General features: G+C 35.1%; 1 protein-coding gene and 1 pseudogene across 4 annotated transcripts; both read right to left on the reverse strand.

The window, feature by feature from the left end:
• Positions 1–770: 770 nt before the first annotated feature.
• LOC147410958 (GTP-binding protein ERG-like) lies at positions 771–23,946 on the reverse strand (annotated as a pseudogene). Its single transcript, XR_015178340.1, has 8 exons — positions 23,151–23,946; positions 9,658–9,747; positions 5,647–5,795; positions 4,861–5,019; positions 4,702–4,768; positions 2,194–2,301; positions 1,970–2,108; positions 771–1,443 (listed from the first exon to the last, which is right to left on the reverse strand). The product of XR_015178340.1 is annotated as a GTP-binding protein ERG-like (transcript).
• LOC147410959 (lysine--tRNA ligase, chloroplastic/mitochondrial-like) lies at positions 17,162–21,276 on the reverse strand. Of its 3 annotated transcripts, none has more exons than XM_086442275.1 (5): positions 19,859–20,188; positions 19,573–19,779; positions 18,091–18,297; positions 17,565–17,696; positions 17,162–17,460 (listed from the first exon to the last, which is right to left on the reverse strand). In XM_086442275.1, exons 2-5 carry the CDS (start codon positions 19,582–19,584, stop codon positions 17,398–17,400), a joined length of 414 nt encoding a protein of 137 aa, XP_086298401.1. In that variant the 5' UTR covers positions 19,585–19,779; positions 19,859–20,188; the 3' UTR covers positions 17,162–17,397. The 3 variants fall into 3 exon arrangements, with proteins under 3 accessions (XP_086298401.1, XP_086298418.1, XP_086298410.1); XM_086442292.1 differs by adding an exon at positions 19,365–19,475 and having other exon boundaries at positions 19,573–20,188; XM_086442284.1 differs by having other exon boundaries at positions 19,573–21,276.
• Positions 23,947–25,272: the final 1,326 nt, after the last annotated feature.

Consider the following 25,272-nt stretch of genomic DNA (forward strand, 5'->3'; position numbering starts at 1 on the left):
TGTTTTTTTTTTTAAATAAGAAAGAAAATTAACTAAAAACTAGGAATAAGATCTCTTAGATTTTTTCTTTTTATTTATTATTAAACCCCTTAGGAAATGGGATTTAAGAGTTTTTTTTTTTAATAATTTAAAATACTAATTAAAAAGTAGAGATAATATCCCAAGATCTCTTAGAACCCACAAATTTGTTTGTTTTCCCCCCAAAAAAAAAAATCATACTCTTTTATCTTTATCTTTCATTTGTGACCTCTTCCACATTAAAATTAAAATTAAATAATAATAATAATTATTCAAATCCACCTAATATCAGTACGGATTTCTATGAATCGATTCCAATTCTATACTTAACGTACTTAAAAGTTAGAACTATAAGTATCATATTTCGATTCTAATTTTAAAATAAGTAGACTTAAAAACGGAACTGCCAAGATAATTACTTTGATTAGAATTTTACAAAACATTAGGTCATAATAATTTTTTATTGGAATCTCTTGCTTATGAAAATTTAAATATAAAAGCTTAATTAATAATTTTGCATCTCAAAAAATAAGAAGTAAAAAAAAAAAATTTAATAGATAATTATTATTATTATTTATATAAATATATTACATATTATAATATAAAAAAAATCCTTGTTTTAAGATTTCGCCTTAGGCCTCAACTTGTATTGATACAGCCCTTGCCTTTGGCCATTTTAAAAAGGGAAAATTACGTAACAGTCTTTGGTGCTAACTTTTCTTTCAATTTAGTCCTTGACTGAAGCACTCTTTGAAAAGTGGAAAATAGAAACTAGAAAGCACGTTAGATTTGGCCATCAAACAAACCATCTCAATTGATTTTCCGTTAGTTCATCAAACAATTTGAGTTATTCCTACATTTTTACAATTCAACCGATGCATCTTCCTGTAAGTCAGTCTACTTATCTTAAAAGATATAACTCAACATGAACTCTTCTATCCTTTTTTAATTTGGTAAAGTAAATGTATTGATGATCAGTTTATTAGAGCATTGAAAACATCAAACATAAATTTAACACAGAAAGAACCTGATTTAGGTTTTTCCAGAATATGCTACATGAATACATGGAAATGTAAAAGAGAAAACTAAGAGAGAACCCATCTCATATTCTTGGAGTACAAGGGGAAGGAAGGATAGGGCCATGGTGTTGTCGGGGTTCAGGGTGAAGTATAGCCATCATCCTAGTAAACCATCGATGGCAGCAGTCGTGCTCAGTTTTTGCCATCAGTCACAAAGCCAATGAATCCACTTAATTCAAAATTCCCTTTGAACGGTAAACAGAGCACAATAGGAACAGTGGACTCACCAAGACCGATTTTATTCATCCAAAGGCTTGCGCTTTAAGCAACTCTGAGTTGGAGGATGAGATGCACATCCCTCTTGAAGATTGACCTCAGCTCTTCATTCGCTTCCACTCCTATTCTCCTGTGGTTACCACAAGAAATATACCCTTTGTGAGCATGAATGATTGATTTTTATAGGTGTAAGCATGAAATCCTAGATCAAATTACGAAAGGCAATATATATAAAAATAAAAGGAAGAACACAAAACATAACAAGATTTAACATGGTTCACGAATGCCAACGTCAGCTGATGAGATGAGAGCAACTCTCTCCCACTCTACCTCTCAGACCTCCAAACCTTGAAACCCTAGTTTCCCCAGCTTGATTTTACTCTCCAGTAACACTAAAACGAGTACCATACATGTACAAATAAGCCCTGAAACCGGTTTGCAGTGCAGACGCATATTATAGATCACTAGGAATCTGACCACAACTCATACTAAGAATGAAACCAAAGCACTTTATTGTTAAACAAATGTGGGATTTTCATTTTTATGATAATGAATCGATAAAAGAGTCATCTTAAAAATCAATGAAGTACTTTGGATGGTATTAAGCAGTAGCCACAAGAAGACAATATTGAAAACATGATGGTAAGCTATGTTACCCTATTTTAGAGCCATTCTGCCCCACAAGAATTTTGCGCTGGCTTTGTTTATGAGTGATAAAATGTTGCTTGATCCTGAGAGACCCATCTCTTAATTCTTTCCAATCAATTAAGGATGGTCCAAAGTGTAAGGAATTTCCTGAAACAGGGAACAATGATGATAAATTTGGCAAAGAGAAGAAGACACATTTACAATCTAAAGATAGAAAAATAAAACACCAGACCTGATGAACATGGTGTAACATCTTTTCTCGGACAACTTCCAACGATATGCTTTTCATAATATCTTCATTCATAACTGTAGGATCCTCATCCCAGGGTCTCTTAACTGCCTAAGGGTGAATAAACATTGAAGTGCGAGAGTAAGTTGTATTATATGGACAGCAAAGACCATCATCATCATCATCTACACCTTATGCCAACTAATGACGTCAACAATATTAATCTTATTTCGCCATTTAACTCTTATCATAAATCATATCTTCAGTCAAGGCATGTTCATATCTTTTCTTACTACCCCTACTAAGACCTAGACAACAAAGGTGATGGAGAAAAAGATATAGAAAGTCATTTTAATAGGCAATCTTAAAATCTTTCTAAGCAGTTGAAAGTCTAGAAAACATACATATCCACAAATGATTGCAAATATTTCCATTTGGAAAAAGCTGGAATGACACAAAAGGAAACTCAAGGATGACACAAATGATGTGGTGGCGCGCACATAACCGTAGATGCTTTTTACTTGTATCTCGTGGAAACGCATCTACTGTAATGTGCACGACACCATGTCATTGTGTCACCCGTGTCTCCCTTTGTGTCACCCCAGCACAACTCTTTCCATTTATATAGGGGAGATGGAAAGGAAATATTACCTGATTATTTTTCATTTCCACAAAATTTTGGAGTTCAAAATATCAACTAGTAATTATGAATGGTGCCTAAAAATTAATAAATTAGTACTCAATTGAAGACATTATGAAGAAACTATATCAAAAATTAGTTATTGCATTCCAATTTAATTGTGTAAAATTATAATAAAAAAATATTATTTTGATCAAAATAAAATTTTTGAACTTATACAGAATAAGAGGCGGGTCAGAGGGATCTATGTAAGCATGGTTCAAAGTTTCTTTCTGTTTCAGTGGAACATTCCAATTTGTTGACATTTCAGAATGAAACATTGTGACATTTCTGAATGTTTCGCAAAGCATATCCATTTGCAAAAATCAAAAATAAATAAATAAAAGAAATTGTTTGCTAATATTTAAACAAATTTGTGGCTTCAAAGACTCGTTTTGAGGTTCCTAAGTTTGTTTCAATACATTTTGATGCATTTCTACTGCAATCTGAGGTCAAAGAATGTGATTTGCAATTCTAACTTATATTTAAACACTAAAAAATAGTTATCTATATTTACCTATGACTAAAAACTCAAGTTAATGATTTAAAGTGAATGTTTCAGAACATTCGAAATGGTTTCAGTACCATTTCAATTTTTGAAAAATACGTGATTTAAACCTTGGTTACAAGTACCTATGACCTCCAGTGGTCTTAAGACAAATGCTTTCACTGTTACATACTTTTGAACATGTAACAAAAAAATTAGAAGTACTTTTTTAATCTAATCAAGGTTTTGAATTTCAGTTTTGATATTTACATGAAAATGAGAATAATAATGTCGCATTAATTATATACACTTAAATGAACAAACTAATAAGTTCTACTACACTCATACATTATTTTATTTAACTAATTAGAACATGGATAATTGTATGTACATGCTTAATGAACGTATCAATATGCTTAGAATGCATAAAAATAAGATGACATATAGATACCTAATTAATGATAATATATTTTTCCACCAATGAAGGAGTGTTATAGTAATTTACAAGTCCTTGCAATAAGCAATTTTAGGTTTACAATATTTTTATAAGTTCTCTTAATATTTGAAATATTTTGAACAAATTAGTGTTTATCGAGATATCTCCAAAAAAATCATGCACTTTTATATATGATGATTATTTCAGTCAAAATTTACCATTCAACGAAATACTTAGAAAATGAATCGTGATTTCCATTGAAATATGAACAAAAGAAATTGTCGATTAAATTACGTGTCGAGCCTTATGGAAATGGAAATATTTTAGTATATTTCATGGAACCATGTGAAATCTAATTCTATGACTCTAAAACTTCTTTTGATCCCCAAAGTTCAATATACGTGTTCAAAGTACATTATTCCACAAGAACGCTTTCCAACTAAAATAGCTATCAACTTCTAGCACCCCCACCCCCCATCACCCCGAATACCCCCGCCACTACCCCTATCCCTACCCCCAAGAATGGTTTCCCCAGAACACATCTCAACATGCTTGTCTTTCATCGGAACAAGTGCATCTGTGCAATTTGGATGATGAGACCAGAGCCAACTTCTTCCCAAGCATGGAGCCAACTGGCAAGATTCGCACTTTCTCTATAAGCACAATCCAGAAGAAAAATGGAACTAAGGATTGTCTGTTATTGGGTTAAGAATAAACAAATCTACCAGAGAATGATATCTATCTCCTGAAGGCAAAAATAAGATGGAAGATGGAAATTTTCCACCTTCCAAAAACCAAACTGATGTCATTAATCAGATTAATAACAAAAAATAGACAAATATATTAAACCAAAACTCTATTGCCCATGGGTAATGAATGTAGTGCTAAGATTAAAAGATGGTTACAGACCTGCTCCATCAAATATTGAGAAAGATCTTTCACTCCTGAACCTTTGAGACCCGATATCATAAAATATCTACAAAATATGAAGAAGGGATCAAAAACTAACACATATAGAAGATAACTGGCTAATTATCCAAAGGAAAATAAATAAATAAAGAATTTGACCTTTCATATCCAGGAAGATCTCCAAATTCGTTGGCAACCTTCAACAAGTCTTTCTTCTCTTCAACTAGATCAACCTTATTCATGCACAACACCCTCTTTTGTTTTGGGTGTTCTTGTACTCCCAAATTTTTAATCAATTGTATCACCCTTTTGTCTGGCCTACATAAATGTAAGAAGAATTGGTCAAGAGATCCTTGATATAAATAATACTATTGCAAACAAAAGATATGAAAACAAATGGGTACCCCATTGACTCAAATGACATGAATGCATGCGTCAGTTTGCAGCTAAAGTCAGAGAGTTGAAAAGTGCAATTAAAGCTCTAACAAACAGCGAAGATATATTTAGAGAGACTATATTGCCACACCAACTTTTGCTAATGCCACCCCAAGACGTGTACTAATTCTTTGGTGATTTAACTATGAATTGGGGTGGCGTTAGCAAAAGTTGGTGAGGCAATAGAATCTCTCAATTTAAGCACATGAACAGGTGATATGATAGGAATCTCTGTATATCAAACCTAAGCTACCATGCAACATGGAAAGTTATCAATGGACGCAAAATATTTTATATATATAAAATATATAACAAAGATCAGTTGTCATCAAGAATTCTGAAATATTTGGAAAGTGGCCCAAAAAAGAATCAGAAGCTTTGAAATAACTTAATGACTCAGCTGCAAAACCGTGGAGGAAATGTGTTTAAAAATAAAAATAAAAAGCATAATAAACAAGCAAATAAACAGTCGTCCAGAAAATGGAAAGGTTCAATAGAATAATCTCTTACCTGGTAAGATGCCGATTGACATCAAAAATAACTATAAGCACATCGTATAGATCGACTGAGCTCCAAGCGCTTTCCACTCGAACCCTCACATCAGTTTTGCAAGGGTATCCACTACTCTTTAACATGAGTCCTGGGGTGTCAAAGAAACACTGTGCAAGTAATCAGTTCAATGTGCTGAAGGAAACACTGAAGTCGCAAGCACAAAACACCGAAGATGGTTTACTCCTAACTCACACCAGTAGTAATATGGATAGGAAACGTAACAGAATAATATTGTAAAAAGGATGTTTATTATGTAATAAACTAGGAAAATGTACTTTTCCCTTTTTGTTATGTAATAATTTCAGCAAAAAAATTGAGGAAAACATTAATAGGAAAAACAAAGCAATAATGGAGCCTCCATAAAAACATAAACAAAAGCATGCTAGCCCCTTCTCACAAATGCCCAATGTATATGCCGTGAATGTGCTTCAACATGGATATGGTACATTTTCAGTTATCTTGCAAGAAAACCAAAATAATGAGGATAACATAGCCTCATAAGGGTACAAATAAGGCTGAGAGAAAGGGTTAAGTTGAGTTTTGAGAAGATGTGTGATGTAAGGATAAAAATTATGTGGACTGCTTTTTGTAGGTTGCTTCCTTTAAAAGTGGTAGAAGCTAGTGGGAGGTCTAGTTGCAAAGGAAGACTTAAAGCACTTTTTAAATAAGTATGAATTTATAAATTTAATGACCAAAAAAGTGTACAAAGAGGCCAAGAAAGTTGAGGGGACTTACTGTGGATCAACAAAGAAAATAGAATACAATTGTACTACCCATTTACAATGATATCCCAACTAAAAACAAAATCCTCAAAAAAGAAACCCTTGCAATCCATAGAAAACTAAGACCATTGACATAATATAAGTTTAACATCAATAATGATGTCATGAAGCTCTTCAACTCGTTTCCTTCCAAAGACCCAAAGAATTGCAATGGGAAATAATCGCCAAACCAACCGCCCTCTGGGAGAAGCAGTACCAAGCATACCAAATACTAAAGAGATTTAAAACCAACTTTTGCGAAGTCCATATATACTAGAGAGAAAGAATAAAGGCATGTAATTCTTTAGCAAGATCACAAAGAAGCAGAAGTTTGTTATTAGGTTATCTGTTAACCTTTGCATATGGAGCAAAAAAATCTACAATGATTCTCTTTTAATTGATCAAGTAGTTGACTGTCAAAATAATCTGACAAAGCATTTAGGCAAGGAGGGAAACTTTCAAAAAGATCTTGGAATCCCAAACAAAAGTAGCTATGAATTTGAATCTTGGAAACGAATCCAACTGGGGTAAATTGTGAACAATTGGAGCTTCCTCAGGTACTTGCTCCATCACATGGGTTTTAGGGACAGATGGATCCTTTGAGTGATGTTGTGTGTTTCCTCGATCTTTTTCGATTTTGGTGAATGGTACGTCTGAAGGTTTCTTTAGGAGCTTGAGAGGTCTTAGGCGAGGGGACCCTCTTTCGCCTTTCTTGTTTTTAGTTGTAGCATATACTTTAGGTAGAATGCTAGGTAAGGTAGGTGAGAATGGTGATCTTGTTAGTTTTTCTTCGAGGCAAGGCGGGCCAGTGATTTCTCATCTACAATTTGCATATGATATTTTGGTGTTTGTGGATGTGTCTAAGAAGCAGATTGATTTTCTAAGGGGTTTGTTGTGTTGTTTTAAAGCAACTTCAGGTTTGGGTGTAAATTTTTGCAAGAGTAAGGTATTTGAGGTTGGACAAGTTCCGAGTGGCCATTTTTTGGTGGCTTGTTTGGGCTGTCAAATGGGAGTGTTTACAACAACTTACTGGGGTTTACCTTTGGGAGCGGCTTACAAAAGTAAAGCACTGTGGGATCCGATGGTGGAAAAGTTAGTAGAAGGTTGAGGTTTTGGCAAGCAAGGTATTTGTTGAAAGGGGGGAAGTTGACACTCATCAAGAATATATTGGCAAGTATACCGATCTATTTCCTTTCACTCTTCACCATGCCCCGGAATGTGGAAGAAAGGTTGGAAAAGTTATTTCATGATTTTTTGTGGCATGACAAGTTTGACAAAAGGAAGTACCACTTGGTGAGTTGGAAAAAAGTTTGTAAGCCTAAGGCAAGGGGGACTTGGAATTAGGAGACTCGGGGTAATGAATCAAACTTTGCTTGAGAAAGTGGTTGTGGAGATTTGGCGTGAAAGTCAATAGTTTGTGGAGGAAGGAGGTTGAAGCAAAGTTTGGGGCGAAGCCGTTCAGTTGGGATAGTAAAGGAACACAACTATCCTTTGGTTGATTCTTAAGGTTCTTCCGGAGTTTTGCCGGAGGATTAGATTCGTGGTAGGTTCGGGGGAAAAAGTATGGTTTTGAGAAGATATTTGGAGTGAGGAGACTTCACTCAACTTGGGATTTCCAAAAATCTAGTAAAGGTACACAATTATCCTTTGGTTGTGAGGTCTAGAAAGGAATTCTTAAGATTCTTCCGGAGTTTTGCCAGAGAATTAGATTCGTGATAGGTTCAAAGGAAAGAGTACGGTTTTGGAAAAATATTTGGAGTGGGGATACTTCATTCAACTTGAAATTTCCACAGTTAGTATTTCTTTCCACAAAGAGAGGATTATCAATGCACTATTTTCTTACCTAAGCTAAGGGAAGTGGAGGTTGAGATCTTGGCTTTAGAAGGAATCTAAATGATTGGGAGATGGAAGGGGTGTATGCACTACTTCAGTGTCTAGAATGTGTGACATTATCATTGAGATGGGTGATACTCGTTGTTGGAGGGGTAGTCCTTCAAGGTTACTCTCAGTTAGCTCTTTTTATGAGTCGATGATGATTACAGTCTCTAATTTCCTATCAAAGGAAGTGTGGGGTAAGAATGTACCTTCAAAGATATCCTTTTTCATTTGGCGTCCGGTGCAGAGGAAGACTTTGACTATGGATCAGTTGATGTTAAGAGGTGTTCGAGGGCCTAATGTTTGCTTACTTTGCTTAGGATTCGAGAAGGCCATTGATCATCTTCTTCTCCATTGTACTTTCTCAAGACAAGTTTGGAGTTTCTTTCTTAACAGGTTTGGTATAGAAGGGTGTCCCCTGCCTCTGTTAATGCCTTGTTGGCAAGAGTGGGGTGGTTCTTTTAGTGATGCTAAAAGAGTGTTGTGGAGGCTTACCCTGTTTGGGTTATTTGGAAGGAACGTGATAACAAGCATTTTGAAGGGAAAGAATTGGCGGCTTCAGAGGTGTCCTTTTTAGTGCTTTCGTGTCTCTTTTTATGGTCCGAAGTTCTCTTTGAGTTCAGTAGTGTGTTTTTTTATTCTTTTGTGGCTAGATGGGATTGGGTTTGTAGTATTTCATGTTAGTAGTTCTCGCTTTTTATGATCGTTGTCGTTGTACTTTTAGTTGGTGTTCTCAACCACTTATTCGATAAATTTCGTTATCCATAAAAATAAAAATTAAAAAAATTGTGAACAAAACATCTCAATTCCATAGCCAAACCCACCTAGCAAGCTCCAAAGGAAAGACATAATTTAACATATTAGCAGCAAAGCCAATTGCCTAATGATTCATTTTCTTTTATGGCTGCTCGAAAGTGGGACGACATAAGATCCTTTCCTAATTGCATCATTCTATCAAGTTCAACAGTTTTGACTTTATAGTACTTTTGGAATAGAAGGTTGATGCTTCATGGTTCATTCAAAAGTAGTATTCTTCTAATGATGACATCAAATAATAATATTCACACTCTAGGTCAATTATTACAATATGGTTTGTATTAGGAGACCTACAGATTTCTTCTTTTATTCCTAAGTGAGAAGACAATAAAAGAAGAAATCTGTATATAGTGATGCATGCATCGATTTTCAGTATCCAGAATACATGGCTACATGCAATCCATGTACATGGCCATCATCACCAGCCAAGATAATATAAAATATGCAACAATTTGGTTTCTGAAATTCCTTGACCATGACATTTAAAGCGATAGAGGAATCAAGAAAATGAACTTACTATGTGAGTATTTCTCTTGATCATTACACCTAAGACTTCATGGGTTGTCATATTTGTCTTCCGTGAAACAGCAGCAACTTTGGTTCCCACCTATTTCACAAATGCAGTAGATGCTTATAATAGATACAACTAAATGACCAGCATATCAAGCATGATAATATTAGTATTTATAATAACACATTTTCCTTCTAACAAAGGACAATTTCCCAGATATGTAAATGCAAGATAGCTCATTAGAGATAATCTGATAACATAATTATCTTTTTGAAATCATATGAACACATTCAGATAGGTTCTATAAGACAAACTACCACTTTAGGTGTTAGTGAATGCTATTGTCATAACAATGTCTTGGTAAACTATATGGATGCCAATTCATCTTTCAAAAAGAATATTAACATGGATCAGATTAACTCTTCTCCTTCACAGCATAAAATTATCAAGGAAAAAAAAACACAAATGAAAACCAATTTATTCGTTCAAGGGGGAAACGGAACAAAGGTCTTCATCTTGATTGACTTAAACTCAGCCACAAGAAAAAAGAGAACGGAATACATTTCTTTCTCTTAGTAATTTTCCTGCAGAGTGACTTCTTGACATCTCCCTTATCCTGTCCTACAAACGACAGTCTACTTCTCTACTACTTCAACCCCTTTCCTTGTGTGGAGAAGGATGAATCAATTAGCAAGTAGTGGTCAAGGAGGGCCTGAATCCAGTGCTCAACTGATTGATAGATTGCAATGTACCTTTGAGATCGGGGTTCAAGTCCAACGCACCCACCAAAAGAGTAGTGACCATTGGCAACTTAACGAGGGTTCCCATTATCAGGAAAAATAAGAAAGAGAGAAAAAAAAAGGGAGGACAAGTAATAATAGAGAACAAAAAAAAGTAACTATGTGACTCACCTCCTCGTGGAATTTGGAACAAGAGAACCATCAGAAACTTTTTAGACTACCCAAGAACTTCTAGTTCATAGTTTTTACTTTCGTATTCTTTATGAAACAAGCAAAGGTATAAAATCTACACTTATCAAAACAAAAATATGATAATAATAATAATAATAATAATAATAAATGAATAAAAAAATAAAATAAAATATTTTCATGGTATGTTGGTCCAAAAAGTGCCATCGTAAATCTGTGGGAATGTCCTTTATCTTATAGATAAAGCAATTTTAGTAAGAAGAGAAATAAAGGAGGACGAGAAGACCAGCCTACAAGAGAAACAAAGGCTATAAAAACACGGGGCGGGCCTTTCTTTCCATGCTAGAATGAAAATTCATTAAATCGCCTAATTCCTTATATCCCAAGTCTTGGATAATAAATATTTTCGTTTGTCCCATGCCTTCAGCTCCCACATAAAAGTAACACTTCATGCAAATGAGTAAGTACCCAAAAAAGCACAGAGAGAGTAGAAGAACACCCTTTACGCAAAGTAGTAAATGAAACATATAATAATTTTTGGGAGGAATCATGGTCACAAACTTTGTGGTCGATTAAGGTAGCACCAACAAAGCAAGTGGTTTCCAAATTAATAGTGTTTGGGATACTATGACATATCTAATGGAATTTGAAGAAAGAAATTTACTAAGATTCTTACCTCTGGAAAATCATGGAGAAAATCAATAAGACCCACTGACCCACATTCATACCTCTATGACACATCTAATGGAATTTGAAGAAAGAAATTTACTAGGATTCTTACCTCTGGAAAATCATGGAGAAAATCAATAAGTGTGTTTGGGTTTTCAAAAGAAAGCATTTGAACCCAAAGCATGTATCAGTAGACAATAGTGATTGTTCAGGTGTGCTTTGGTTTTCAATAAAAATAACTTGTGGATCTCAAGCATGCATCAATATGGCAATGATCTTGGACAAGCATGACAGGCATTCAACTCCAGAAATCTGATTCCCTAATAATAAAAAATCTCATAAATGTGCTCTTAGTAGGGAAGATCTATGATTGGGTGACTAAAGTTATTGCTCAAGGTGCAAGTAACAAACAAGAGCAACAAGCTGGTTTCAATTTTATCATTCGTAATGATTGAAATGCACCTAATTGTAGAGCTGGAAGAATCTATTGCCATTAGTCGAGGACACAAAACAGTAAAATAACTAGGTCGTACACTATTGATTGTTGAAGGGGAACAATGAGTTTCTGGACTTTCTCAAAAAGGAGATGATACATGATCGACAAGAAACTTAAATCTCGTATTAAAGAAAATACAGTTTTGTTACACTCCTTGAAAACTATAAAAGAGATTATAGTCCAAAATATTGTAATCAGACAGTTCATGTTTTGGTTCAATGGGAGTTCCTTCATATCAGTAATGGGGAATCGTCAGTACCCTTTTTCCTCCTGCAGAACTACCTATTTATGCTTCTCCGTGTTTTATGCTTATCCAAATATATATATATATATATATGGGTGACGTTCCTACGACCCCCATTACGACCTCCATCGCGACCCCCGATGTCAGCCGTTCGATTCGCACGGCATCTACGGTCCAGATCAATCGTTCGATTGTAAATTAACGAAAATTCGTTATTTACAAACGCCTCCTCGTAAACAAAAACAAAAAACAGCGCTCATCTCTTCCAAACTCTCTTCCTCTTCGTCTTCTTCCAAAAAGAACAGATTTGAGATCGATCTTCGTCTTCTTCTTCACTCTCTTCCTCTTCGACAGATCTGAGATCTCCATCTTCGTCTTCTTCTTCACTCTTTTCCTCTTCGACAGATCGAGATCGATCTTCGTCTTCTTCTTCTTCTTCGTAAAAAAAGAACCCAAATCTGAGTTCTTCTTCTTCCTTCTCGTTTCTCTGCGTTCGAAGCCCTCGTTTGCTTCTCTCTGTGTTCGAAGCCCTCGTCTTCTTCCGCGTTCGAAGACACATAGACTTCTCTTCGTCTTCTTCGTCTTCCACAGACTTCTCTTCGTCTTCTTCCTCTTCGACAACGACGACAAGACGAAACCCTCTTTCGTCTTCTTCCTTCATCTTCTTCTTCTGCCCTCTGCGTTCGGACGACACACAGACACACGTCTTCCTCTTCGACAAACTTCGATCTTCATCTTCACTCTCTTCTCTCTCAAAGGTAAGAAATCAGAAACCCTTAATTACTTTTTTTTTTAATTTTTTTATATTTTAAATTTCATGTTTTGCTGAGTTTTGTGTATGTTTAACTGAAAATTTTACAATCCGTATGTGTTTAATTCGAAATGAGTTCGAATGGCAATTCCTATGTGTTTTTTTAATTTTTTTTGCCTAAAAACCAATTCAACTATACCAATGGTTTATGTCCTTGTAATTTAGGATGATCAAAAACTAGTTGTTTATGAGATAAAACACAATCAATGAGATCACCATCAAGACTCTGTAACAAACAAACAATAAAAACCCAACAAATTAGACTGATCGGTTGTAAAGCTTGCAATAGAGATGCAGAGATTAAGATGTGAATTAAGACTTTGGGCAAGTCGAATTCGTTCCACAGGGACAATGAAGATTCAAAGATTCATTCGATTAGAAACCAAAACAAAGCTTTGAAACAGATTGATTTAAAAACAAAACTGATTTGTTGCACAAATAAGATGGAAATAAACTTGCAATTCTATTTAAAACAGAAACTAGAGGTTGAAGATAAAAGGAAGGGAGATTAGAGAAATCAAATCAGCTTTTGCAAACTATCCATAATGTAGATCAATTCTAAGAATAACTCAATCCATGTAGCAAGTCATTGCTCATGGATCGGAAGGTGGAGCGGTTTAATTATTAAAGGTAACCAAGAGACATTCATGAAAATTCAGATTTAATTGAGATTGCCTAGCTTATATTCAGATTCTTCACAAAGCATAGTCGTTCTTGAGCTTATCTAAGTAATGGCTATCAAAGTTTGAATCAAAAATATAAGTAGATCATCTAATCAAAGTAGAATTTCTAGAATAGTAAACATGTAAGCAAAATAAGGAATTAAAACTACATTAGAGGGATAAACTTGCTTCGGCATCATTGATCTCTCTAAAGAGGATCTAGCCGATCATCGCAAGGATCATATTGCAACAATACTAAAAAGCAAAGAGAAGATGGGAGAAGAAGATGAAGATGCAACTTGATTCCTTCTTGAATGGATCTCTCAAAAGAGTTACAATAGAGCCAATGGCTTACTCTTGATGTTCTCACTACACTCAAGATCTCACCAAAAGGAAAAATTACAGAAAATTAAAAGAGAAGAAATCAAAAATTGGAGAAGAAGAGAGCAAGGAGAGGGACCCAAGAGGGGACCCCTTCTTTGAAATCAACCCTCAAATTTATAATGTTCTTATTCGGGTAATCGGGGTGATTTAGCGGACAATTCGATTCAAATGACCCAATCAGTTACAACCACCGAAGCTTCTAGAAGCTTCTGTAAAAATATCGAGGATAAATTCCTCGAAATGACCGCGGCGCGGTCATGCCTAGCCGCGGCGCGGTGACGTGGCGCCCAAATCGATCGAGATTTTTCTAGAAACTTCCTTTCGACCCGCATATTGTAACCGTAATTGTTTCGCGATTTGATAACTTCCACGTGCGCTTTATTTATCTACAATTAACAATAAAATCTCATTAGCTCTATTAATTTGGATAAATAATTTAATTTTATAATTATTTAAAGGAATTAGCATTTATAATGTGATAGAATCCGAGAAATTACGGTCCCAAAGTCAAGTTATTGGGACCTTATCATAGACCAAAAAACAGAACTAAAGTTCGAATTTTTACAGCAACAAGTAACAGAGAGAGAGAGAGAAAATTGCCTGAATTGTCTTCATAGATGTTGTAGGAATGATTGGGGAGATGTTTAAGGAATTGTAGTCTGTTGTTGTTTGTTCTGGTAAACCCCTTTTTTATTTGGTTTGGTTTGATTTGGGCTTTGTGTTCACTCACCCTTTTTTCCAAGTATACCTCAATTCATATCCTTCATCATCAGGGAGCTTGAAATACCACCCATAATTTGGGATAGACCAATTACAATGTCTACTGCATTTTTTTTGTGGTCCTTTTTTTCTTCATAGATGTTGTAGGAATTATTGGGGAGATGTTTAAGGAATTGTAGTGTGTTGTTGTTTGTTCTAGCAGAACTGTTTCATGTGTTTGTGTACATTGGTGTTGTCTTCTTCTGTGATCAAGAGAACATCATATATTCCTAGTTTTTGTCCAATTATTTGAATATTTCTCTAACCAAATCCACTCAAAAGAAATAACTATTAAGAGAAAATTCAATTGTATCTCTCACCATCTTCACAGCTTTAAACTCAATTGTATTTACGCGGGCACACGAGAGATACAATTGGAGGTGGAGGTGGAGGTGGGGTACCAATTCTTCATCTTCATGGTTGGATGATTGGATTCTTCTCCATCTCCATCCATCTGTCTTGCTTTCCTCCTCAGCTTCTTTCATTTTTCTTGTTTGTGTTGTTGTACTTGTCGTTGTCGTTTAAATTGAGTAACTTAAAGAAGATATCGTTTAAACTAGAAATGATAAACAAAATTTAGGGTTAGTGTAAGTAAATGCATGTTTAAGCTTTGTCCATCCACAAGAATTTTTATTTCTGATTTAGTACATTTATTCTCCTTGGACAATTCTTAAATTGCAGGGACGGGAGCTAAAGCAAACAAAAAGCAATCTCAGGTATTATCTTTTGAATTTGTATTATATTGACTTTTATGAGTTATTACAGTTCTGGTGGTTGTCTTTCTTTTTCTACTAGAAATCTGATTTTCCAACAAAATTGGAAGTTGGTAGATGCTTAGCAAAGCTCTTTTCAAGGTTCTAATGTTTAGTGTCAAAACAACATATGAAGTATGGTTGGCTGAGATGAATTAGGATTAGTTGCATCACTACAAAGAGTAAAATAAATGATAGATATTTGTTATTAAAGTATGAAGTTTGGTTCTAGGATTTTATATTTGGTCTTATGGGAACTCTTGGGATCTCTAGGATTAGCACACTGCATGAGGGCTTTTTTAGGATTTCCCTCTAAGAAATTCCAGCTTCGACGGTGATTGGAGTTTTTTATCCTTCGTCAGTTTCATACTTTCGTAATTACGAAAGCATTGGTTTATGAAAACCAATTATATTAAATCTACAATGGGTTCTAAAACCACCCCATTATATCCCAAGTATCAGGGTTGGCTGCACAAAATTCCACTTTTGCTATCGCAATCTATCTACACACACATTTCCCATCAAAATGTTTCTTCAAATATTTCTATCGCAACAATTTATATCTTCTTTGGTACATTTATATTTTTTGGGTGGCTATACCCTTGCTTTAGTAGTTGTAATATTTTTTGGGTGGCTATACCCTTGCTTCAGTAGTTGAAAATTTTTCATTAATTTTCTTATGAGATCCCAAATTATGGTTAAATGAATCACATTCCTTCATTCCATTATATAGTTGTGTGTTATGTTATTTATTTATCAAATAATAATAATAAGGAAAGTATAAGAAAGCATTTGTAAAATATGTGAAGTTTTATTATTCAAAGCTTATTTCAAAGGTGTGTAGCGAATGGAATTTTGGCATCTAGAATATATGCAGCTAATCATCATTCTTTCAATTGCAATTGTGCCTGTTATTTAAAATCTATGTTGGTCTTTATTTTTTTTCTTCAGGGAGGGCTTTGGGACGTGGTCGAGGCCATGGACGTGGACGTGGACGTGGGCGTGGCCAAGGACGCTAGGTGTTGCCTTCTTACCAATTTTTGCAGCATCTGCTTATGTACAAATAACTTGCATGCATGGGGAGAAATTTAGTGGAGATGTTTGTTTGAAGCTTAAGAACAACAAAATTTCTACTTACCTTTTTTATTATATTGCTAGGATGTCCTAATGTTACTTAAGCCTTTGTTATTTGAGTATGTCAAACATAAATGTTATCTTTGAGCACATTGATTTATTAAATCATGTGGAGATGAATGGAATGAGATCTATAAACATTCAACTTGTTTCAGCAGGTTAATCAAGTTTTATCATTATCAACAAGAGGCACTTGTTGCAAAATTTTCATATGGCACTAGTGTGTTAAAATATAAGTCTTGCATTATATACTAATTAATGCCTTGTACATTACAAAAGGATGAAAATGCAAAATATGTGCCTTTTCAACATTTAAGAATGTCTTTGATGGCTTATAGCAAGGGGGGAGATGAGGGAAATTAGAGGATTCTTCTCGGCAGTAAATTGAAGAGTTGCCATGCCCATGCTACTCTCAATCAAACAATATTTGTCCAATTTTCTTGTGGCCCACCACAAACAACCTATGGAAAGCAATATTGCTGTTGGTAGAATATATTTTCTCACTCTTCATGAGTGAACGGATCCCAACCCAAAACTAAAAGCACACACCAATTCAAAATTTCCAAAAATTACCCAACATTAAAAAAAAATAATAATAAGTAATTACCCTGTGATGCGTTGTTAGTTACAAAGACCCAAGAAATAACAAATAATCGAATCAAGCAAGAGATTGAGAAGTTCCAACTTGTTCCCAATTCAGCAGTTCTGTATTGAACTCTATAAAAGTATTTCCATTAATCAAAATCTTACAAATTATTAAATATCCAACTGGTAAAAAGGCCTAATGTAGCTGTAATTGGCTTCGACAAAACTACAACATCAAATGAACCAAGTAACAATAGATTACGGGTTTCCTTTTCATCTCTTTAAATACTTGCCCATCAGCAGCACCGCCTTGTCAAAAAATCATAGAGGCTTTCCATGTTCATAAATGCCTAATGAGAGAAGTGTTGATATTCCCAGTGTGACCTGCAATAATGATAAAATTAAGGAAACAGTTACTAAGTAATTACTTAAAAAACGTATTGGCACTAGGAAAGACACATTTTAAATACACGTGAACACAAAACAACCTGAAGACCAGCCATGCCCATGGTGCTCCCAATTAAAGATTTCACTGCAGGATGTATGTCCATGTTTCTTGTCGCCCACCACAAACCACAGATTGAAAGCAATGTGGTGGTTGCTAGAATACGATGATCGAGCTGTAAAACAATCAAAAAATGAATATAATTTAATTACTACTGAAATAATAATACTCTTTAAAGAACTTCTGGGTAAGAAAGGCCTTATTAGCCATTTCTCATTTTAAGCTAGTGCACATAGTTTACTGAATTGGAAGCAAATCAGTTGGTTCGACACATTGCAAAACAACTTTGAGGTTGTGGGTTCAAGTCCAGCTTACCCATAACAATAAAAATAAAGAACTAGACGAAGTTCTATGTAATTAAAAGAAATTAACTAACAAGATTATGTGAATCATAGAACTCAATAATTATCAATTTTGAAATGTGATTCATTCTAAATTGAAAAAAAAATAATAACTAAGAAAATATTGGAAGTTCAATTATGAGAGTTGTAGAAACTTTGAAGGCTAACCTCATTAAGAACGTGGCCCACAGATGGGCATGCTTCAATGGAAGATCTGTCTTTGCTGTCATGACCAATTCCAAGTGCCCTTGCAGCAACTTCTTTAGCAACTTTAACATCATTGCCCAATTCAATAAAGTCAATGCCTGTGGCTTTTTTAACAAGATTATGCATGGTTTCCCTCCTCCAAGGCCGTTCTAGGCTTATGTTCATTCCCTGCAGATTAAATCAATCTCCATCAGCTTTAATAGCTGATGAGCATATATTTTTGAAACATATCAAAACAATCCAAACGATAACTAAGACAACTTAAAATTTTAAGTGGTTCTAAAAACTTAATTAAATTACAACATAGATGGTTAAACATTATTCAAAGTTTAACAGCATAAGATTATTACCATGGAAATCAGTAAACTAGACAATCTAAGATAGTCCCCAAATCGACCAACAATTCAAAAAACTTGGGCTGATTTTAGCCGTTAGAAGTACTAAACGGTTAGGGTTTGTTTTCGGAGGAAGTTCACTTGGTGTGAGAGTTTAGGGATAAATTCTATGGGCTTCCAATGAGGAATAAGGTTGAACTTATTGGTGGGACATCAGGCTAGACTAAATTAGACAAAATAGAGAAGAACTAGAAGAATAAGATAGGACCATAAGAATGAGCTTTTACAACACTAAATAAATCTGCTCAAGGAGCCAGTGAACAGGAATAATCTTCTTCAGGTGAAATAGTCACAACTTCCCACCCTAATATCGTCTATGCTGGAATCACCACATCAGAATAGAGGAACCAAGCACACCTCAAAACACTCTAACAAGCAATTATAGGATCATATATACTAATTAGGGATTACTGAAAATTAGATGCAATGAGTTTATCACCACATGTTTTATTTAATACTACTGCATTAATTTCCACAATGTCATTTTATATTTATTAATTATTTTATAGATAAAAATAAAGAGGTATTTTGGGGAATTTCACTCCCAAAAGAATGAAATATGTCAATACATTCATGGAAATATGTCAAGACTTAATAGCATGATTACTGCTACAAAGTATGAACTTAGGTAAAAAAAAACAAAGATTCATGCAGGCCAGCAAAAATTTTCAATCATTTAGTTTCATCTAACTTCTCGTGCACACCATTGCATTTTGCCAATACTTATCTTTGTTACCTTCTCTTCTAGTGACTTTAGCACTAATGATGGAGTAGAACACAAATGCAGCCAAATGCAATAGAGACAACAAAGGAACCAGTTGGGTAGAACACAAATCAAACCTGTAGTCAGGTCGAAAATCATGGCCCCACTTAGAGACACAATGGACATCATCAATGGCAAATAATGCAATCCCACGATTTTTCGCGAGCCTCTGAAGTGGTTCTATGAGTCTGGAAAAGAGAGAATATAGTTTACTTCAAAAGACTTGCTTAAAGGACACATTTTTCAGATTCAAAATACTAACTTATAGGATAAAATCACTTCTACCTCGGCAAACATAAATCACCCCATACATGCCATTCAATGCTCTCAGTTCCACGCTACTGTCAGTTTGTCCGGATCCAAGGAAGCACGCCGATACCCCATGTTTTGCGAGCTTTTAGCATTGATCATGCATCAAGCTTATTAAGGGGGAAATCACAACTACAACCTTTCCAGTCAATAATGCAAGAATTTGAAAACAAAGTGATTTTCCTGCAAAAATACCACTTTACCGGCTCAATTACAACCACCCAATTCACTTAATTAAAATAAAAATATAAAAAATCCATACCCGATCCTGTTGCAGCAAGAATAAGACAATCTTGGTTAGCCAACTAAGCCTCCAAAGCTTCCTTTTGGAAACTCTTCAAGGATGAAAATCCAAAATGCTTGTGTACAAGATTAGTAATTTTTGGTTCCCAATCTAATCCTATTTCTTGCACTGGTGTGCTATAAACCAGCGGTATGGATGGCTCCATTGCAGGGCCCAGCTTACAATTTGTAAAAAGAGATGCTTTTTGCTCTTTCACATGGCTAGACACAGTCTCCAAACCAGAAATCGAACCACCAATGGCTTTGTTGTTGGGGAAATCATATAAATGACGATTTAAATCTTGAAATTCTGTTTAAAAAAATTAATTCGAAATTGACTTCTACAACAAAATAAATCACAAGAATTGCAAAGTTTATGTTTTGATTGCAATTTCTATACCGAATATTGATTGAGTGAAGACTTTCTAATTAGAAAATCATTATTCATTAAATATATTTAAACCAGTTTAAAAGATCTGACTCATCGAGTTAATATGAGTGTCATGGGGAAAGGTACTCTTAGAGTACGAGACATATTTTATTAGTCCAAAAAACATGGTTTGAATATTTGGTTGAGCTATATATATAATTCAGGCATGCAAGTAGATTACAAGTACAACTACAATGCTTAAATTTATAAGATATAAGAAAAGAAAATACATACAATCTTATCAATAATCCAATTTCATAATTAAAAAAATAAATATATAATTTATCATTAACAAATTTAATGACAGTGGTGTCATTTTCACAACACAAAAACTCCAAGTTGAAAACATAAAGAGCTTTTACGAAATAAATCGAAGATGGCAGGAGGATGTAGAGACGAGATATGTAAAAACTCAAATCGACTTTGAATTCAGCTCATAAGTGACTCCAGCCCAAAATCAATGGAAGTCAGCTGGATTAAAAACTCCAAGATTGAGTAAGTATATTTAAAATATTCATAAATTTAATCATTTTTATTTGAATCTTCAAATTTATCTCGCAAGTTGTTGACCAGATTCAATGGACATTTGCATCGATTCAGTTCAAAGTTTGATGTTGGGAATGATCTTTTAGATCAAAAGACACAAATGTGCAGTTACAATCCTCAAAGTAAAGAAGATTTCCTGAAAGGTAATGTAGAACAGAGACTGGAAGTCAACAATTAAAAGATACGAAGAAGCATCTGAGTGAACATAGATTCCTTTTTTTAGCCTCAACAAAGGCTGAGCCGATGATCTAAAAGAGATTTCTTTGTAATGGTTACTCTAAGCATGCAAAGTCTAAAAGTAGTCAAGAAGGTATTAGTTTATGCCAATCTTGATTTGCTTTCAAAACAAAATTTGTCGATGATTTTTCATAATTGATACATAAAAAAAAAAACAAATGAAATAAAAATATGAAAAAAAAAAAAATTTAAGGGTTTACCTTAGGGTTTCTGTTGGAGAGAGAGAGGGAGAGGGAGAGAGATGAGGACGAAGCCGAGTTGGGTTTCTTTGAGGAGGTTCTATCTTCGTTTCCAGCAGAGGGAGGGATGACGAGTTGGGTTTCTGTCGAGCTGGGGTTCGGCCGAGCTCTTCGTTTCTTCGCAACGACTTAGAGAGAGAGAGAGATGAGGAAGACGGTGATGTGAGTTTGAAGAGGAAGAAGAAGAACTCAGATTTGGGTTCTTTTTTTACGAAGAAGAGGAAGAAGAAGACGAAGATCGATCTCGATCTGTCGAAGAGGAAGAGAGTGAAGAAGAAGACGAAGATGGAGATCTCAGATCTGTCGAAGAGGAAGAGAGTGAAGAAGAAGACGAAGATCGATCTCAGATCTGTTCTTTTTGGAAGAAGACGAAGAGGAAGAGAGTTTGGAAGAGATGAGAGCTGTTTTTTGTTTTTGTTTACGGGGAGGCGTTTGTAAATAACGAATTTTCGTTAATTTACAACCGAACGGTTGATCTGGACCGTAGATGCCGTGCGAATCGAACGACTGACATCGGGGGTCGCGATGGAGGTCGTAATGGGGGTCGTAGGAACGTCACCCTATATATATATATATATATATATATATATTGAATTGCATTACACAATAGTAAATGTAAATAAGTCAATCCCCAATTAGACTGTATAAAGAGGCACAATGGCCAATCCCCTCGTTGGCCACCACAGGGATTTACCCCCCGCTTACTTGGTATGTGTGGTTTGTGGGGTATTGCATGTGCCCGGGGGATTTGGGAGAGATATGGCGCTTTAAGAGGCCATTTGCCTCACCCTTGCAAGTCAGGCCTACAGGTCTGGAATCTATATATATATATATATAGGGTAGCGTTATTTGGCCAACAGTTTGGCAAACACATTTTTCAAAACATGGGTTAGAGGTCTTGGAATGGGCTGATTTTTGGTGAGGATGATCTCTACGGTGAGGAGATCATCATCACCAAAAATCAGCCCATTCCAAAACTTCTAACCCCATCAAAAATGGTTTACAAAAAAAGGACGGTTCATGATTTTTCAACTTGTAAACTGGGGCTAGAAGTTTTGGAATGAGCTGATTTTTGGTGAGGATGATCTCCTCACCGAAGAGATCATCCTCACCAAAAATCAGCCCATTCCAAGACCTCTAACCCATGTTTTGAAAAAGTGTTTGCCAAAATGTTGGCTAAATAACGGGACCCACATATATATATATATATATATGGGTCAGGTTTAAACGACAACCATTTCAACACACATATAGACAACGTGTTTTGTCTTATATGGGCAAAAATGTTTGGAATGGGCTGATTTTTTGTGAGGATGATCTCTATGGTGAGGAGATCATCCTTGCCAAAAATCAGCTCATTATGAAATTTCTAGACCGTCCAATTTTTATTGAAAAATTATAGACCGTCCAATTTTTGTAAATCAATTTTGATGGGGTTACAAGTTTTGGAATGTGATGATTTTTTGCCAGGATGATCCCCTCATCACAGAGATCATCCTCACAAAAATCAGCCCATTCCAAACATTTTTGCCCATATAAGACAAACACGTTGTCTATATGTGTGTCGCAATGTGTGTCGCAGGAACCCGACCCTATATATATATATAGGGTGGCATTCTTTTGACAAAATCCTAAACATTCTAGACAAAGCATTTTGTGTTATATGAGCTAAAAATTTCAGAATGGGCTGATTTTTTGTGAGGATGATCTCTATGGTGAGAAAATCATCCTCACCAAAAATCAGCCAATTCTGAAATTTCTAACCCTAGTTTATAAGATGAAGAATCGTGAAGTTGGTCAAACCGTGAAGTTGGTCAAACCGTGAAGTTGGTCAAAGCAGATTTTCCACCATTGGGAGCTCCAATAATTCCAACTGACAATTACTTCTGGTCTTCCTCCTTCATAACCATATCCTCTTCTTCGACCTCATCAGGCCTCTGTAAGGCTGCTTGAAGTAGAGCTTTCGCAAGAAATGTCGCTCGCAGTCTCTCTTCTTCTTCTTCTTCTTATTGGGTAATTCGAGAAATTGACTTCTGGCTATTGTTTCCAAAGACTATCCGATCAGCTTTGGCTCGATAAGCCTTGTTCCATGTGGGTTTCTGTTGAGATTTGGTAGCAGAGTCAGAATCAATGGTAAGTAAAGTATAATGGCTGCTATCAAAGACAGGTGTGTCTTCGTCTTCAATGGGGTTGTTGGGATTGTCTTCTTGAGGTTGGGCTGCGTAGAATCGACAGTGAGAGGTGAACTTGAGATGGGTTTTGTGGGTTGTTGAAGAGAGAGATTTGAGGCCTCTCAGAGCTCTCAAAGCTCTTAATGCTTTCATCTCAGGTTGTTGAAGTTCTTTTCAATTTGAGATTTCTGCATCAAAACATACAGAGAGAGAGAGAGATGGGATTTTCTGGGGTTTGGAAAGAAAATTGTAGAGAAGAAGAGGGGAACATAGAGATGAATCTGCTCTGTTTTGGTGATGGGATGTGTTTGTCATTTTGATATTTTGAACCTCTCGGGGTTTCAAGGGTTTTAGCTATGGATCATGGAAATTCGGATCGGATTCTTTTTTATGGGTTGGATTTAAACCGACCCTAACCAACTTTAAAGCTTATCACCCAAGGCCAAAAGCCCAAAACTAAAAAACCAATACATTAACCTCGAGAATTCGAGAGCACTCTTCAATTGATTTTAGAACTTCTATTGGCACGCCAAATGTTTACGTAGAGCATGACAATTTAATGACTTATCCCTCTCCCATGGTCTCTCTAGGAAGGGCTGCAACCCAAGCGGGTTGGATGGCTTCGAGGGTAAGCCGAGGTTCAACTCAAGTGACAGAACCCTCAACCCTAACTCAACTCAGTCTGAGCTTGAACTTCTAAACTTAGGTTGAGTTCAGGTTAAATTGAATTAGGTAGTTTTGGATAAGATTGGATTGGTTGGATTTGTTGAACAGGCTAATTTTATTTTATATATTTATTTTATAAAAAAAATTTATACATTAAACAAGAAATATAATTAAAAATAAAATGTATAATTTATATAAAAATATTATCATATAGTCTCGAATTTGAGTTGAGTTAAGTTGCCTGCAGCTCAACCAAAATAAAGGTTGAGTTGCGTTATTTTAACCCAAATTCAATGATATGTTAGTCTTTTTACTCAATAAATATATTTATTATGTCATTAATAAATACATTTATTAGATTGGTATTAATTGTTAAAGCATTTACAAATATATATATATATATATATGAGTCCTGTTCAGCACCCAACATTTTGGCCAACCATTTTTATCCTGCATGGGTTAGAAGTTTTGGAATGGGCTAATTTTTGGTAAGGATGATCTCTATGGTGAGGAGATCATCCTCACCAAAAATCAGCCAATTCCAAAACTTCTAGTCCCATGTTTATAAATTGAAAAATCGTGGACCGTCCATTTTTTGTAAACCATTTTTGATGGGGTTAGAAGTTTTGGAATGGGCTGATTTTTTGTGATGATGATCTCCTCACCGTAGAGATCATCGTCACCAAAAATCAACCTATTCCAAAACTTTTAACCCATGTAGGACAAAATGGGTTGGCCAAAATGTTTGGTGCCGAACATTTCTATATATATAATTCAAAATACTTAAATGCTCATAATATTTATTATGTAAACAAACATTTATTGTATAAAAGATCAATACACCATTGTTTTTTTACTAAATGACAAAATGAATAGACGTATTATGGAAAAAAAAAGTGTTGGATTGTCTAATCTTATTACTAAAAAGTCAATATGAACAATTAAAACCTAACCAAATTTTAAGGGTGTGGTGCATAGTATATTTTCACAAATAAATTGTCCAAGGTTTATTATTGCTTTTATTTTAATTTGAGAAAATTACTTAAAGGACCCTCGTAGAGGGATTTCTTTCTAAATAGTCCCTAAGTTTTCGATGATAGCTTCG

This window comes from Akebia trifoliata, chromosome 1, assembly GCF_017979445.1.
Source record: "Akebia trifoliata isolate Shusen 1 chromosome 1, ASM1797944v1, whole genome shotgun sequence".
Taxonomy (NCBI): domain Eukaryota; kingdom Viridiplantae; phylum Streptophyta; class Magnoliopsida; order Ranunculales; family Lardizabalaceae; genus Akebia; species Akebia trifoliata.